Below are 18,352 nucleotides of genomic sequence, written 5' to 3'. Positions count from 1 at the left end.
AAAAAAAAACCGCCCCCAGAAGTGGGAGGGCAGGGTGGAAATAGGCAAGGGGGGGGGGGTAAGTATCTATCGGAAATACATTTTCAGTGTGAAAAATGTTAACTTCTGATACAATATCTTATCTACTCTCATAAATAGCTAGAATCTCACACTGAGTTGGGGGAGGGTCCAGTGAGATGGGGTGTGAAAATAAAGAGAAGGCAACACCACAGTCTATTGGATACTGCACCACTCCTGAGCCAAGTGTACTCTTCACCCATGTGAAAATTTGTCACAATAATTGCAGAATCAGAGGAGGGACCCCTGCATCATTATGTGTGCACATCCAACATAACTATCACTATATCTGCTGAGAACTGACACCCATGGGATGGTAGAAAGGTGGACAGCGAAATGGAGGTGCATCTACAGTTCATCACAAGGTAGCATTGAGAATGTATCATTCAGTCCATGGTAGAATGAGGGTACCCTGCCATATACGTGTGAAATTAAGAGACCTCAGGTGTAGAGTGGCTGGGGTGCATCGGACCGTAAGTGGAAGATCGACCTCAACCGACAACATTCAAACCGAGATAGAGATATCTTGGCCCACAGTAGAAAGAGGGTCCTCTACCTTTCACCTCGTATATGGGAACTGGTATTAAAGATGAGCCTCTGTACCAAGGATCTGCACCATCATGTGCTCACATCCAACACCATATCTACTGAAAACCAGCATCTGGAGTATGGTTTGAAGGTAGACAGCAAAGTGGGGGTGCATCTCTAGTCACCAGGTGGCATTGGGAATGTATCATCCAGTCTGCAGTAGGAGAAGGGTATATGACCACACACATGAGGAGTTATGTGGCTGGGCCAGCTCCAACCATCACCATACCTGTCGTGACTGACATCTAGAGGACAGTAGGAAGGAGGTTGCCTCAGCCAGAGGGGTGAATTGCATGTTGACAGAATGCATCGTTCATAATTTGACGGTGTCTGGAATTGTACACTAGGTCCACATTAGGATGAGCATTAGTGCCATTTACACTGGCAGAACACTACCACTTCACTCTAAACTGAGTGGGATTGAGCACACTCAGGAGGAAGGCTTTAAGGTCCACCACCCCAGCAGCTAGGACCTGGTAAGTGGCAAGGACTCCCATATTCCACTAAAAAGGAGAATTGATTATGGACTATGCAGAAGAGAGGCCGCTAGTGACATTAATATATGTGAAGGTAGGTGGGAGTATCAAGGCTAGTGGCAAGCAAACATTTGCGCATATAGAGGAAAGTATAAGTTGAGAAAAGCTACTTGTGAATAGAGGTAAGATATTGTATCAGAAATCTTGTTTGCACAATCTCAATTTTAATTTTTCACTTCTTCAGAACATTGGATTTGTTAAAGAATTATATGTCCAAAAATAAGGAATATAAATGGATGCTAGGATTTATAAACTTACTGGCACAGTTCAAAAGCTCTTCCAATCAATAAATAAATGAAATAAGAATTGATATATACATTTTTTTTAGATTTGGAAGCTTACTTGGTTAATGCATTTGAAAAAAGGTCACAGATTTGAATTATGCCTATCTTTAGAACATTTCTATCATTACAAGATGGTGTGCTACCTTTACAATTTCTATACTATTGTATCTTTAACAAAGGAAACATAAAACATAGTAACATTAATAACATGACTATAAAGTATAACAACATGAATATGCTTATAATAAAGCAGCTTAACATTCAGGTAGCTCTAACTATGCAGTAAAATAAATATCTACATGATTAAAACATAGTAAATGAAAATCAAATTGGTAAATTAACACATAGTAAGATAGCATTTTACATTAGAGTAACATCAACATGCTTCCACATGCAATAATGCTTTTGTAGTTTTTTAATTTCTTAATTATTTGCAATTTTGTGAAATTCTCACAAAACTCCTAGCAATTTACTGCAACAAACAGTTTTGAAACCATTGATATAGAATACCATCTATATAATATCTTGTACTGGAGTAAGATTAACATGAGAAAAGAGAGCAACACCAGACAGATTACTAGAGGATTGTAAGTTCAACATGGTGATCAACAGCACTGGGACGTCAAGACAACATTACACCAAGATGATGACTATGCAGTTCAATGATGCTAACAAAGTCATCATGCAGCAGAATATTAAAAACATTGTGACTATAGAGTATAACATTAAAAAGAGATCAGTAGTCACTTTGCAAAATTACATTAACTTGGCAAACTAACAGTACCATAACAATATTGTGATGAATATACTTGCCTTTTAGGAACAGGTGGTTTGGGTAATTGTGGTAACTGCTCAGTAAACATCTCCTTCTCAGCTTGTAGTTGAGTCAAACCACTCTTTGAAGTTGAAGCTGAAGTGGCTGTGCTGTCATTGGCAGAACTCAAAAACTGCTCCTGCCCTAATGGTTTAAAGGTGTGGACTGTAAGGGTAGGCCTAACACGTCCTGCTCTCTCATAAGCTAATAAGAAACATAAGTTGGCATTTATTCATGTTGCTTATATGATAAACATAAAGAATTATTTCTTAAATGAATATATAGTTTAGTCTGACATAATCAACTTCCACATTTATGAACTGATTTTCTCTTGCTAATACAAAAGTCCCAATGCCTCAGTTTGATTGTATTAATTCTTACCTGTTGATATAGTATGTGGTCTATGACTTTTCGTTAGAGGAAGAGTGGTATGTCCAGCTTGGTGTGTATCTTGCTGACTTGGCCAAGTAGCAGTTACAGAAGTGTAAGGTGATGGGGGTGTACTAGAGGTACTAGAGGAGCTGCTGCTGATGTCTGTGAACCCACAAACCTGGAAAAGATTACATATTCTGTAGAATTATTAATTAATGGTAAATTATTCATTCCATTATACATGTTTAACTTAAATGTATAATTAGTTTGGCTTTTCATCTCTAAGTGGGTCTTTAGAGAATCTTTTTCATGGATATTCACACAGTTTGAGAAGTTAAAAAAAAAGTCCACAAAATATTGAATAAGTGTCCTAAGCAATGCTAAAAAGACCAGTACATTTCTAAAATAAAACCTAAATAACAAATTAAATGTTTAAATGAACTATGCATATTTTAATACATTTTTACACTTGTAAATCCCTTATACTTAAAAAAATGTTCAGCCTGGAATTAATTTTACAGAAATAATAATACCTATGTAAGCTATCTTAAATGGAACACTAAGAGTGAAAAAATAGCAACTAAAATCTTTAAATTTTCAGAATTAAAATAAATTTCAAACAGGTACTTACTTCTGAAATACAAAACACCCTTCCTTAAAGGTTGTGGAACATATCTGAATTTGGAAGCACCTTATTTGCTATGTTAACTTGGCCATTGAATTCAAAACTTCAATAGTGCCTTTCCATGATAGCTACACACGTCTCTATTCTGCATTCAAAGGGGCACTTGCTATTAGGCCAAACCTGGGTGGGTGGGGGAAATGTCTCCCATTATCATCTATGCCTTTCCTTGTTGAGTTGCTCTCATCAACAACCATGTGAATACCCCTGACACATTGAAGAGCATGTGACAACTTACCCACATTCCATGTGACTTATTGTGCCTGCATCTGGAAAGCATACATAAGCTCTGTTTTCCTGCCATAAACCCATAATTCAAATATCTACAGATTATGGGTAAATGGTCTGGGAATGTATTTCAGAGGTATCTGTTTGAAATTAACTATAATTCTAAAAATTCAAATTTCAAAACAGGAATACTTAACTCTGAAATACAAAAAGCCAGATTACTGACAAAGAGATGGATGAGGAAACTGGAAAGAGTCATAAGAACCACTGGTTTACCATATTTGGTGTCTTAGGCAGGAAGGTAACAACCTAGACCAAAACAACTGAAAAATGTGATCAAGAAAAGATTGAGGAGAATTCACAACCAAAGAAAACGTTAATACACTGGATCCATGAGAGAAAAAAGTGGAGCAGACCAGCCTCATAACAGACTGCACCAAATTAGAACACTCACAAAAAAGGCATTCTTCTCAAGATGGTACCTCACTGCCCTAGGCACCCTTTGATTAATGCAGTAAAAGGGGGGGGGGCAAAGTAGTGTATCAAAAACTTAAGGGACATCATATTCTCAGGTGTGGCATAACATTTAGTCATTGTCAGAGTACAATGCTTTGTCTTGTACCTGTAGTACAAGATTCTTAGAGGAGTATACCAGTATGAGCTGAACCTATTTATAGGGCTAAGGCTCCCTATTTCAATAATAGAAAAGGATGACCATGTAATGATAATAGTCTAGTCAGTGGACACTCAAGAGAACCGATAATACCCAGACAGACCCAAGGATAGGCTCTACAGATCTAGAACCATTGCAATAAGAACACTGAATAGTTTAAAAAGGATAAAAAACAAAGTAGTAAGGTATCTCCTCTAATATAGTAGGAGCTATAAGACAGCACATAGAAAATGAACATCTCCAATGTCTCGATTGCTATGCCAGGAAATGCATGTATAGGTGGGATCTCTGTCCATTTCCAGAGGCCATGACCCTCTTAAGAAGAATAAATGCAGAGAATGCAACTTTGTCTAGGAAAAATGCAGAGGTATATATAACCTATGGAAGTTCCAACTGTACAAAACCTAGTCAAACACAGACTCACACTATAAGGAGAATTTTTTTTTCTAATCTAATGATTGCACAACACCAAATGCCCCATCTGTAATTTTTAAGATTTATATTGGGTAGTACAGAGATATGTGGGTTACCATGCGCAACAAAGGTGTGAACCCAAGTAGTAGTTAAGTGGGTGGCAGAATAAAAATCACCTACTAAGGATTTCATCTGGCTTGAAGAATCATAACTGGAAGCAAGTAGAATCCTGAAGCTGAAAAAACAGAAACATGATGCAAATAGAATTTTAAAATGTGTTTGGATTTGTCCACATGCACCCTGTTGGATATCCTCTAAATGGTACTTTGACTTGAATGCCAAGTACACCACCAAATTACTAATTAAGTGAAATGTATCCTGAAAACCACTTTTAAGATGTTTGGGAATATCACAGTAAACAAGATGGATTAAATGCACAAGCCAAGTTGTTAATACAGCCAAAGCAAGTTCTAAGGAGTTTGATTTGTCATAATGTATCAGTACCACTTCCAAGATCTTCTAATAATAACAAACAGTCCTGATAGGACATGTTTCACTGACTAAGAATAAGATTTAGTCAAAACAGGAAAAAACAATAAATGATAAACAGTGCTTACCTTCTCTTGTAGCCAAAGTTCTAGGTAGGAAGGCTCAATCTCAATATAAAAGAAAGGCCTTCCAAGTAAATAAAGTAAACGAAGCTTCAAGCATGTAATAAAAGAAAATATTTTTATAGGGAAAGATGACAGAATGAGGGTTCAAAAGAGGGAAAAGCCAAAAAGCCCAAGCATAAATCCAAGTCATATTTTAGGGCAATGTGTAAGAAGTTGGGGTCTTTGAAGAAAAAAAGACTCATAAAAGGTCTATGAACAAAGAGATTGATATCTTCCATAGCATTTAAAGTTGGCAGATATGGTTGCTCTGTAACCAGCTACATAAGAAACTGATAATTCATGGTCAGGAAAAAAATACATAGGAAAGAAGCAATCTGTTGAGGAGTTGAAGATAAAAAAGATATGTTTAATGCATCAAATATGGAAAATAGCCCAACAAGATATAGACAGTCAGGGAAGAACAATGGATAATGATTAGGCATCTAGAAAGAAAATTAGCTTCTCCAATAAAGAATTGAAAAGTAGCCAGACACAATTTCACAGATTGTGAAAAACCATACGGTCGAGGATGCTGAAGAAAATGCTCCCATGGCTGTAATGGGACTGGTTCACAGTCCAAAAGTTCATTTAACAAGACTAAGCAGATCAAGATGGGTTGATTTAGAGAACCTTGAACTTCAGTTATTCAAGGAAGAAGGTGGAGAGAAGGGTAGGCATTAAGGAAGTGGTTCTCCCAAGATTGACTTAGGGCATACATTGCAACAGGATTTGGATCTCAAACTGGAAACCAATAGTGGAACAAAATGGTCAATTGATGTTGCAAAGGGATCATTGGGTCAACAGCTTTTCACATATCCAATGAAAAACTAAAAGGTAAAGGGTCTACAAAAGAACCCAACAAACTAGAAAAATAGTCCGCAAAATTTTCATCCTACAAGGACTGTGACAACTCAAAGGAGAACAAACTGAGAATGAAGCCACAAAAGTAGTGAAAGTGCAGTAAAGCAATGGCTGCAAGGATAAATACTGCCCCAATTGTAGATTTAAGGTACTATAGTGGAATTGTGTGTCAGCTAATGCAGAAAAATAGTGTAGAGGTGGCATAAACTCAAGGCCCGGCACCCTAAACAGCCCAAAGTTCAAACATTTTGATGTAAGCTGTTGTTTCCTGAGGAGTACAAGAACCAGAAAAATGGTGATTTGGAGTCAAGAGGAAAGTATATGTGAAAATAAGACGGTCTATAGTATGAGGAAAAATGTTTGTTTGTTTGAAGTTAAGCATAAAGCTACACAATGGGCTATCTGTGCTCTGGGGGGGGGGGGGGGATGAGGATACTGTTGTCAAGAATGATTCAATAAATAGGCTTGCTGCCTGACAACAGATCTGAAATCAGTTCCCACCGAGAATTAAGGTCTCACTGAAAGAGTAATATGTGAGTGAAATGAAGGAAATAATTTTGTATAACTAAGTCATGAACCCTAAATCAGAAAGAACGGCTTTGGTGGTAGGTGTTTAATACAAAACAGCATGCATATAAGACTTCCAGACTTGCAAAATGACAGGAGATGGCTGAAGTGTACCTTAATGTGTTGAACCAGAACCTCAGTGTTAGATTTACAAGACTGTTTAGTGGAGGCATTATCATTTAATTTATTTTGCGAGTTAATATATCATGATTGTTTGGTTTTTCATAACAAGAGAGTTAAAAGCAATTATTATAAAGGCAACAGTTATGACAAGTTTGGTTATGTAACTCAGTAAGAGTTGTACATCGTGTTTACAATTCACTGATGTTGAGGATATAGGAATTTCCAGAGGCCTCAGTGATAAACATATAAATAGTGGCAACAACACAAGTGTGAGGGGGGTAAAAGTAAAGTCAAGTGAAATGGATGTTCAGCCATAGAAAATGTGAAGTTAGCCATCATATGAGTGAATAGCCTTAATGGTTGATATGTCAAAGTGAGTTTAACAGTTTGATAGAGATAAGGAGAATAATTTGCCGTGTCAAAAGGTGTCCTAAACTAATTGAACCTAGCCGTGTGGACATTGACGGAAAGAAGACAATTATCTGAAGTTCAGGATACAACTGGGATAACCCAAGAGGTAGCGTAAGTGAATTATTCATTGATACTATTATGTTAAAAGTAGAGAAAAATAGTTTGGCTTGTCAACTGGATTCTACAGTAATTGAATCAGCCTAAGTGGACTTTTGACAAGAAGAGAACTGTATAGTGTTTAAGATACAACTGTGATATCGATAGTGTAAAGAAGTTTTGTACATACATTTATCTTGTTTTGAATATATTATTTTAAAACAAGTGGAGTGTGTGCTGTCCGTTTATTGTTTGAATTTATCTCCAACAAGTCACAGACACCTACTGCAGAAGAATCCTTAATGCCTAAACATATACTTAAAACCCTGACATTTTTGGTGAGCCAGCCAGGATCTATACAGTGCTAAATGGCAATAGAAGAAGATGTGAATGACAGCAGAAATAAGTAGGCCTATATAAGCACAACAGTAGTGGTAGCAAAAATAGTGTAGAGATTACAATTATGCTATATAACCATGTCAGGTGATTTTAATAAATGAGTAGAAAGAGAAGAGTTTATTAAACAACAACAAGAACTAGAGAGAGAAGAGTATAGGCAGAGAAGAAAGGAAGAAAGACTAAATAAAAAAAGGGAAGGAGAAAAACTGAAGGAAGAAAATGAGAGACCGAATATAGAAAGTGAGAGAATAAGAGCACAAATTGAGATCGCCAAGCTCAGAAAGATGACATGGATGCTTTCCTGGAGAGATATGAAAGATCTGCCCAAAGCCAGAATTGGGACAAAGGTCTATCATCTGGCAGTCTATCTCAGTCCACTTCTTATAGGAAAAGGCCTACAAGTGTATGCAGGAATGATGTCTGAAGATGCCATGGACTAAATTAAAATAGATAGATTGTTTAGGCAGAGTATTCATGATGAAACTTTGTAGAATGGATGGCAACTGCCTATTGTAGAGACAAAAGTGTAGAGGATGACAAAAGGTGGAAGACTTGAAACATCATTCTCTACACTTCTGTCTCTACAACAGGAAGTTGCCATTCTACAAAGTTTCATCAAATTAAAAGTGGCTTTACTGAAACGATATGAACTTATAGAAGAAGGTTTTTGCTGGAAGTTCAAATTCAAACCTGAAACTGGAGAAACTGTATTTCAGTTTGTGGCACATCTACGGCAATACTTCATCAGATAGACTGACACAGCCAAATGTGAAAATAGTTTTGAGGGACTGGCAGATCTACTACTATGAGAAGAGTTCATGATCACCTTTTCAAGTGACATGTCACTGTTCCTAAAGGAGAGAGCACCAAAAGATGTAAACGAGATGATCAAGCTGGCAGAACAGTATACAGAAGCATATGGAGGGAGTATAACTGGCAAGTCCAAGAATAAGCCAGTTAAATTCAAAACCAGTGGTGGCTGACCAGAAGCAGGAGTCTACCAAAAGTGACAAGAGGTTAACAAACAGAAGGGAGAAAAGACACTATGTTTATTATAAAATAGGCCATGAGACATACAAGAATGTCAACATAAGTGAAGAACTGACAGGCAAGCAGAAGAAAGAGGTACAAGATCAACTGTGCCATTATACAGATAGATTAGGAAAGACAGATCTCAGGAAACACAAGATCAAGATGAAGACAAGGGATCCTGTCAAGGTGAAGTCCTACATGAGAAGAGACTGACAAAGGAACTGCAAATATTGGTGTAGACTATATGAGACTCAGATGTATCACATACTGTGGTGGTACTAAATGGGAATTAGTTTTATAGATGATGTTCCTAAGAAATATAGCCAGCTGGGTTGTAAAGTGAATGTGTGTAACAAATTGAATGGATGCAATGGTCATAATAAGCCAACTGTTCATTTAAAAGTAAAAATCAATATTGTGTAAATGTAGAAGACCAGCCAAAATTATACTAGTTGACAAATATTTGTGGAGCCAAAGTGTCTCCAGAAAAAGATGGGTTGAAACACGTCTATGCCAGGTGTCTAATCTTCTGTTATCTTTGGACCACAATGAAATGTGGGATAATAACCTGGAGAAATGTAATACAGAACTTGTAAGCAAATGGATTGGTAGGATGTGGCATTAAGACACGACTGAAGGATCAGTTGAGCTCAAGGATTCCAAAGCAAAGAGTCTCACAGATGAACCAATCTTGATAAAAGAGTTAGCACAAAGGATCACACATAAAGTGTAATAAACTTAAAATAAGACCTAAAACTCGAGCGCTTTCAAATAGTTGATTATTCTTCTTCAGGAGGACAAAGGGTCATTACAAAGGGTTTATTACAGATGAACCAATGATACTACCCCCCCCCCCCAAATATGAGTCACTGAGGTGTTCTACACTCTAGAAGACCCATCTTGCTTATGCCTACTTTTGGCCACTCATTAGAGTCAAAGAAGATGTGTAGAAGTAGCTGACATTGAATGAGAAGGAGATGAGAGAGGTAAAGTAGGGGGATGAAAATTACTTGCTGTCATCTCAAAAGGAATTGTTACCACAAGTAAGTGAAAATATTAAAACCCTAATGAACTCTTGCTGGGATGCCTCTCAAAGGCAAACAATGCAGGTAAAAACCACTTTCAAGATCAAGCAAAAAGCTGTGGGAGGGAGACGAGTATCTTATAACCCTATAACCCCAGTACCATTTTTTAAAACCCTTTCTGTGCATGTCACAAAGTGTTACTGAGTTATATTCAAAACTTAATTAAACTACTTTACTATCAATGTAATTTAATGAAATTAGCATCATCAAGTATGTTATAATTCAAAGTCTTATATTAATGAAGGTTTTGTTCCTTAGTTTCAAAAGAAACTGCTAACACAATAATTAAAAACTTCATGTTTCCTCTCACTTAAAGTGCAAGTGGCTATAGCAATTAAACTTTAGACTTTGTTATACAAGAAAGGACTGTGGTTAAAAACCTTTTTCTTGCTGGCAACAAACTAAATGTACATATAGTTCATTAACCAGTAACTCGATACAAGTTCCTAGAACTGGCCTCAAAAGGAAATCATTACAGACATTCATGAGTTTAAGGTATGCCACGCTGGGTTGCTTAGTGACTGTTTTAAGTTGAATGGCATGTTTATAACAAATAGAAAGAGCAGATTTTCTTAATATGAAACGTGTTATACATCCAGTTTGAATGCCGTTCAAATGAGGCTAAGTTCATTGTTGAGAGCAGAGTCCATAGCACTTGGCAATTTTCTCTCACCTTATACGTATTAGTTTGATAGACAGTTAGATTGAATTTAGGTTTCACTTTTATATTTTAGTTAATTATATATTATTTGTATCTTAAGATTTATATTTGAAAGATTTAATTATTTTTCAAATTATTCTATACTTTGAATTGCTAAAAGAACTTTGAGAAACTTATGAGTGCAAGAAATATTATGCCAGAAGAGCTAAACCTAACAGTCGAAGTTAATGTAACATCGTTCACAGGTATTTGTTGATGTGTGTCGACATAAATAATAAAAGATAAATAACAGGAGAAAGGGAAAATAAAACATTACAAATAAACAATAAGTGAAAAGACAGACATGAAATTAAGCATATAAATCAAAGATGTTATTAGAATAATCAATGAAGAGACAAAAGGTATGTACATATTTCTATTTCTTAATTTTAAATATTTCATTGTACTGTACTTTGATGATAATACCTAGAGTTAGTGATGTTTTAGAGAAACTGGCAAATAAAGTATAAACACTTACCTTAAAAAAACTTTTGATATTTATTTAGGAATTTCTAAAGATTATGTAAGTGAAATATGAATATATAAGGTAAAAATTAGTATTATTAAACTTAGCATGAAAATCACTTTGCAGAGTTTGAGTGGAAATTACTACATTAAATAACGAATTTCTATTTAAAAAAAAATAGAAAAAATATTTAAATATTTGATTTTTCTGAAACTACTTACTTTTAAGAACATTCTTGTGAAATTTCAAACAATTTCACCTAATAGTTTTACTTTTGTAATGAAATATGATGAGAGCGACATTACATGCCATGAATTGTAGCACCCAGTTGTCAAAGAAACATGAGAGGAACATGGTAAAAGAAATTACATCAGTGAGAACTGCAGCTAAGGGAGACCACAAAATAAATATTTGATCCTAAAACAATAAAGAGAATGGAGAGCAGAGGTGTTACTAGGTGCTTAAAAGATTTGAGCTTTAGCTCATAAGCAAGGGACTTTTCAGAATCTCAGAATGACATCAATCATGGTTTTCTATTTTGATTTTTCAAGACATCAACTGGTGAGTTGAGGCACTGTCAAATAGAATCAAGGCACAGGCCCTATGTGCTAGTGCCTACCCTTCGATTGACAGAAGCTGATAGGTAATAATTACTCTTAAGAAGAAAGTCTCAAAAATGTGACAAATCATAGTATGCAGTGCAGAAAACTGCCAGACAATTGATCGAAGTAGAATATCATGCAGAAGACCAACTCCCTCCCCGATAAAATGAAATGTGGGTTAATAACTAGAGAAGTAAGATGAGTAAAGAAACAATCAGCAATGACCCAAAAATCAAGATAAGGTGAAAACCATAAAGAAAGATTCAAGAACTTACTTGTCCAACATAACATTAGCATCCTCAGGCATAACAAAAATTATTTCAAGATTTAAAATAGAACATACCTGAGAAAAAATAAAAATCAAACCAGCAGAAGCTTCTCCAGAAGTAGGAATAGATCAGAAATCCTATTGTTCAGACGGTGAAAGTGAAAGCCTGAGTAAAATATAGTTTTTATTTATCTATTTTTTATATCCCCATGATTATGAGAAAAGGACAGATGTTTCACAATTGAGCATCCACATGAATGTAAATTCTGCCAAGGACACCATCAGATAATATGTTGTTAAAGGCTTGAATACATTGATCATTAAAGGCCAACATTAAGGCCAAGAGATCTTCATGCATACTAGAGGCAAACTACATAACTAAGGCCTCCAAAGAAGTTGTAGGATATCCAATATTGGTAGAAACTTTTGCAGTAGTAATTAACACTATCACCAGAATTTGTAGTGAGAAAAATTAATAACACAACTGTCAACTAGAAAATCTGAATTATGTTGGAAAAACAGAGTTTATGTACATCCTCTTATAAGTCATATAGAAGGTGGGATAGGGGAGAACTAAAGGTAAGTTGATGCTCTGCATTGTGGCAAAAACATTCATAACTTTAGTCACACAGTTATTAACAGCATGAATGAAACTCAACAAAAAAGGCTTTTTGTATTTCATATGTAAGTTTTCTGTTTTGAAATACCTGGTTTAAAACTTTTGAAGGAGGAGGTGTGAGAGGTCGTAAAAACAAGGTATCCTGCGAGGTAAATCCCGAGTCCTGTGAAGAGATGCTTGAAAGGCGTAAAGGCCCACCTAAGGATGGATGCTGTTGCAATGGATGGAATAAGCCATTACAAAATAGAGCATGCAATAATATAAAAGAATAATACCAATCATTTAGAAAAAAATCAGTATTTCTTCTTTTACTTTGAAACACTTATAGTCAACAGTACACATAAAAGACAATAATGTATAACAGTATATGTGGACAGATGTGATCAACAGTTTTTAAAGCTTATTAGCAAGAAAAAAAACATACTGTTTGAAAAGAGGTGAATTAAGATCATGGAAGCCAGGTTTGTAAAATTATCTTAATTATTTAAAACTTTTTTCTTGTAAGACTGTTTCTATAATCAGTTTTGTTTACTAAAACATTTGACCTATGAGAGACAAAAATAATATTTAAAGTGTGCTTTACATTTACATTATTATCTTGAAAAATTGAAAGATGTTTAAATAACAATTTCTGGTAAAATGTATTTGTTGAAGCTAGTACAATGTAGAAGCAACTGTGAAATGACTTGAAAGTTCACAGCTCACAATACAACATGATTCAAAAGTTGTGCTCTACCATGGTTTTATTGAGTGCACTGTTGAAATCTTGGCACAGCGTGACTTTTTTTGCTCACATTCTTTAGCATTTGCAGTGTTACAGTTGTGAAGGTTGTTATGATTTCAATATCTTAGGTTATTTAGACATGTAATATGTCCCCAAAAGAAAAGTCTGATGATGAAAGATCAGAAGAGAGTGCAGGCCATGCCAATGGTCCACCTGCTGGTAAAACCAGCATAAAGAGGGATGACTTAAGACCATTTAGATCTATACAGATTATCATAATTATCTTAAAATTATTTCCTGTCAGACTGTTTGTATAATTAGTTTTGAGTCTTCTTATCATACTTTTACCACATCTGACTTCTGATATTCACAAGAGTATTCTGATTATTCATGATATTTTAATACTTAAACTTTCATTGCTATCATTAAATGGTCAGATAAAGTTCTGCAGACATCTATTTGAGATTTAACTTACAGTTCACCAATTTTCTAAAATAACAAATCCTCTAGCATAAATTGCAAATACGAGATTGGAAACCAACATTTTCATGCAAGAAAAAACAAGATAGCATTTTCCAGTCACCATCCTGTCAATGAAAAATGGACCAACAACATAACATCCCATCAGGTCATTCCAAAACTATCAAGTTGTTTCAATCAACTATTGTAACAGAACAAAAAGAGACAGTAATGAAACAGAAACATGGCTTATAAAAAACATAATAATTGTGGGACTTGGAAATATCATAGTATACACAAATGGACTTAGTCTTTGTTTTAGAGCCACAAATTGAAAACAGATATAGTGCCTAAAATGCAATGGCAATTCAAAGCTCATAAACCCTGCTTTCAAACCAAACCTCAAACTGTTCAGTACATATGCTGTAATATATGATCAAAAATGACAATTTTTCTCTGTTGAAACACCTTTGTTCTATAATAACAAAGGATTCAGTGCTGCCAGAGTGCTGGTCTGGTACTTGAAATTGAAGTTGAGTCCTGACAGTTGAAAAACTAAAAACATGTACACAAAAACAAGTTGTTCAGTTTACAGTAATATCTATGTGTTCCGTTTTGTTTTAATATTAGTAGTCTCAAATACTTAATGCTGCATATATTTTCTTTACTTAAAATGAACTCACTAAAACAGAAATTATGTTTTGAATATAAGATAGTTACCCGGTGCTGGTATCACACAAATTTTGGCAGGAAATGTTTTGTTGTCTTTCAAAATTTATAGTGTATATTGAAGGAGTTTACATATTTTGATAATAAAGTTAGAGAAAACTACTTTTACATTCCAAACAATTATAAGAGGACTTATAATTATCTGGAGTGTAAAGTTAATTTTTATATAACTTTATCATCAAAATTTTGGCAGGACTTGATCACTATAAAATTTACCACTACCTGGTCTGTCTGAAGTCATATTAGTAAGTCCTACAAGTTGAAATAATGAGCAACTATTTTTCTGTTAAAGTAATTTGTACTTTAATGACTGATTTCTTTGAAGTCACATCAGTAAGACTTAAAAGTTAGACCAAAGACTGAATTTTTCTCAGTTAAAACACCTTTGTACTGTAATGACTAGCTTGTTTGAAATCACATCAGTAAGTTCTACAAGTAAGTAAAATGAGTGAATTTTTTTTCTATTAGAACACCATTGTATTGTAATGACTGGTATGTTTGAAACTGTATCAGTAAGTTCTACAATATAAAATAAAGAGCAAAATTTTCTGTATTAAAAATCCTTTGTACTGTAATGACTGTCAGTAAAGTCCTAAGTTAAAATAAAGGGTAAATTTTTCTATATTAAAATTAATCCACAGCAAAATTACTGGTCTGAACGAAGCCATATCAGTAAATCCTAAATGTTAAATAATGAGTGAATTTTTCTTTGTACTGTAATGACTGGTCTGTTTAAGGCTAATCAGTAAAAACTAAAAGTAAATATTATAATGACTGAATTTTTGTGTGTTAAAAACAACTGTTTATTGAAATGACTGGTCTACTTGAAGCCATATCAGTAATCCTTAAAGTAAATGAGTGAATTTTTATCTGTTGAAACATCATTATACTGTAATGGCTGGTCTCTTGAAGTCACATGAGTAAGTTTTAAAGTGAAAATAATGTGCAAACATTTCTGTTAAATAAACAACTTTGTACTGTAATGAAGAGACTGTAATGTATACAAGACTCAAATCTGACATACAGTTCAAACTGTATTCTATATATATTTACATAAATCACTATCAAGTACAGTTCTTGACTATTTTTCACTGAATATGAAAGAAAAATGTTTCAGCAGCAAAATGCAAAGTTAATGAAATGTTATATCCAAAATCCTGGAACCAAGACTTCATTAAAGTGACTTTTCAAGCCACTGACTTGCAACTTTTGAAGATATTCTGTTTAATTTCATTTAATGTTATTTCTTATCAATAGGTGATAAAAATAAAATAATATTATGTAACAAATAAGGCAAATATTAATATATACAAAACCAAATAATGTGAACTTCTGAATGGATTAAACTGAAATCAGTATGTTTATTGAAATACCAGTTGCATATGAAAATAAAAAAAATTGAAAAGCACTTTGATGAGAAACATTACACAGCAATAATAAAAAAAACTAGCATTTTTACATATTAGTGCTCTTTACCGATGAAACTTCATTTCAGAAAACTTAAACATAACATCTATGAAAAAACAAAAATATATATAGAAGGCTAACAAATACAACTCACCCATTAGAGCAGTAAATGAGCTTATTGGTGGATGCATCATAACAGCATATCCAAAACTGACATTACAATTCCTTATGAAACAAGTTAAGTAAACTGATATTCAAAATTTGGAAGGAGTTTATAATTTTAGGAGGAGTGAATAAGTTGTCTCAGATAAGTAACTGTTCATTGCTGGCTCTACTAATTAAAGAGACACTTTTTAAAGTTATTTCAGAAAATGTTTGAAAAGGAATTACACCCTTTGGCTCTCATGCTGGAATTATGTATGTCTAAAATCTATAACCCTGAACTTATTAAGACCAATTTCATGAAATAGTAGCATTTATGATCAGTTTCTTCAGTATTATTTAACCCTATCAGGATGACACCATTTTTAAATTCATTTCTTTGCTCATTAAGAGTTACATTCAAAAGTTAATTAAACAACTTTACTCTTCATGTATGTCAATAAAATTAACATTATAATGTCCGTTATAACTTGAATTTTTATGTTATCTAAGTTTTAATTCCTTTGTTTCAAAAGAAACATTAAAAAAATACTTTAACTGCAGTGTATATAGTTTAGAAAGAGCTCAGTTTTTACTATACTCCACCAATGGTTAATTTGAAATTGGTGTGTTGTTTTCATATTGCAGTAGATGTAACTGCTGTAGTATTGTTGTCTGTTTGATCTACTATAGCACTTAAGGTGGTTTCTTACCTAAATATCCTATACTTAGAGACAGTTAAACTGTAATTAGGTCTTACTTTTATATTTTAGTTAATAACATGTTATTTGTGTTTCAAAAATCATATTTGAATGGCTTAATGATGTTACCTGTATTGTGAAAGCTTTATAAACAAGATGGCATTTATACATACCATCTTGTTTAGGCAACGCATCTCTGAATGAAATCTGCTGAAATAGCTTCATAAAGGCCTATGGGCATCAGTTGATGTATTGTATAAATAACGACAAATTTGAAAGGAAAATGAAAATGAACTATAAATGAAAAGAGAAAGGTGTGAAATTACACATATGTGAAAAAGACGACTACTCGAATGAATTTCTATAAAGAGTTGAACGGTATGTACATATTTCTATTTGTTAATTTTAAACATTTCGTTCCACAGTAAGTTCATGCCACTAGATATGGTAGAGATAAAAACAGCATTTTTATATTTCACATAAAAATCACCTTGCATATGAACTATTCAGAAACCAAATACAAATAATTACATTAAATAAAGAATTTTTATTAGTTATAGGAAAATAAATAAAGGTGAAATGTTTTATTTTTCTGAAACTACACTTTTAGGATTGTTCTTGTCAAATTTCAAACAATTTTGTATATATTTCTATTTGTAATTTTTAAACATTTTATTGCACTTTATGTTAATAATAACAGATAGAGTTAGTGATATAGTAGAGAAAATGGAAAATAAAATACAAACATTTACCTTAAAAAACATTTGATATTCATTTATAAAGTTCTAGAGATTATGCAAATGAAATTTGAAAACTGTAAGCTAAAAAACAGTATTTTTATATTTCATATAAAATCACCTTGCATATGAACTGTTCAGAATCCAAGTGCAAATAACTACATGAAATAACGAATTTTTTATCAGAAATGAAATATTATATTTTTCTGAAACATTATAATTTTTCTATACTGAAAATGTATTTCCGATAGGTATTTCCCTTTTCTCACAAGATTAGCTATTCTTGTTCATTGCTGCCCCTTATATACAAGCTTTTTGTTTCCCCCTAGTGGAATCAAGTGGTTCCTATGTGTCTCTCATGCAAATCATCATGCATAACCTATCCACCAATAGGAGCATAGTACACTCACATGATGCATGTGACTCCCTCTATGCGCCTCTACCAAACTATCACTTTGAAGTTTGGAAGAAAACTGAAGCACCAGAAGTATGTGGGGAGGAAGGGCGGGAAGTGTGAGAAGAAGGAAGTACCTATCAGAAATACATTTTTAGTATAAGAAAATTATAACTTCCAATATGGTACTTCCCTCCACTCACAAGATTAGCTAAAATCACACACTGATTAGGAGGAGGGACTGGTGCAAGGGAAGAACAGATTTATCCCCCAAAGGGGTTCAAAGGATACCTCTGATCTACAGAGAGTCAGATCAGAAGATCTAAAGAGGGGAACTGCACCATGCCTTTGCCAGGTATACTCTTCACCCATGTGTGGAATGTGTAAGGTATCAGGGCAAAAAACGAGAGCAGCACATCCAAGTGGGAGAGAATGTGGTAGGAAAGTGATCCTAACCAGAGAAATATATTGTAACTTAATTCCACAATCAGAAAAGTGGGTAAACAAAGATGTGCCCATGGATGTAGAGT

At 34.1% G+C, this 18,352-nt stretch overlaps 1 protein-coding gene across 2 annotated transcripts in view; it reads right to left on the bottom strand.

Annotated features, from left to right (window-relative positions):
• LOC106460458 (mucin-4-like) overlaps window positions 1–18,352 on the bottom strand; it is a 174,739-nt gene that overhangs the window by 24,682 nt on the left and 131,705 nt on the right. The window contains exons 11-13 of one of the 2 annotated variants that reach the window (XM_022387177.1): window positions 12,619–12,741; window positions 2,661–2,829; window positions 2,279–2,483 (exon numbers count right to left, since the gene is read on the bottom strand). In XM_022387177.1, coding sequence (XP_022242885.1) covers window positions 2,279–2,483; window positions 2,661–2,829; window positions 12,619–12,741 — 497 coding nt within the window. The remainder of the gene's footprint in view (window positions 1–2,278; window positions 2,484–2,660; window positions 2,830–12,618; window positions 12,742–18,352) is intronic. The other variant, XM_022387178.1, reaches the window with a different exon arrangement.

The sequence above is a fragment of the Limulus polyphemus genome, unplaced genomic scaffold (genome assembly GCF_000517525.1).
Source record: "Limulus polyphemus unplaced genomic scaffold, Limulus_polyphemus-2.1.2 Scaffold774, whole genome shotgun sequence".
Classification (NCBI taxonomy): Eukaryota; Metazoa; Arthropoda; class Merostomata; order Xiphosura; family Limulidae; genus Limulus; species Limulus polyphemus.
The sequence above is the reverse complement of the archived record's forward strand: the minus strand, read 5'-3'. Positions and strand labels throughout refer to the sequence as shown.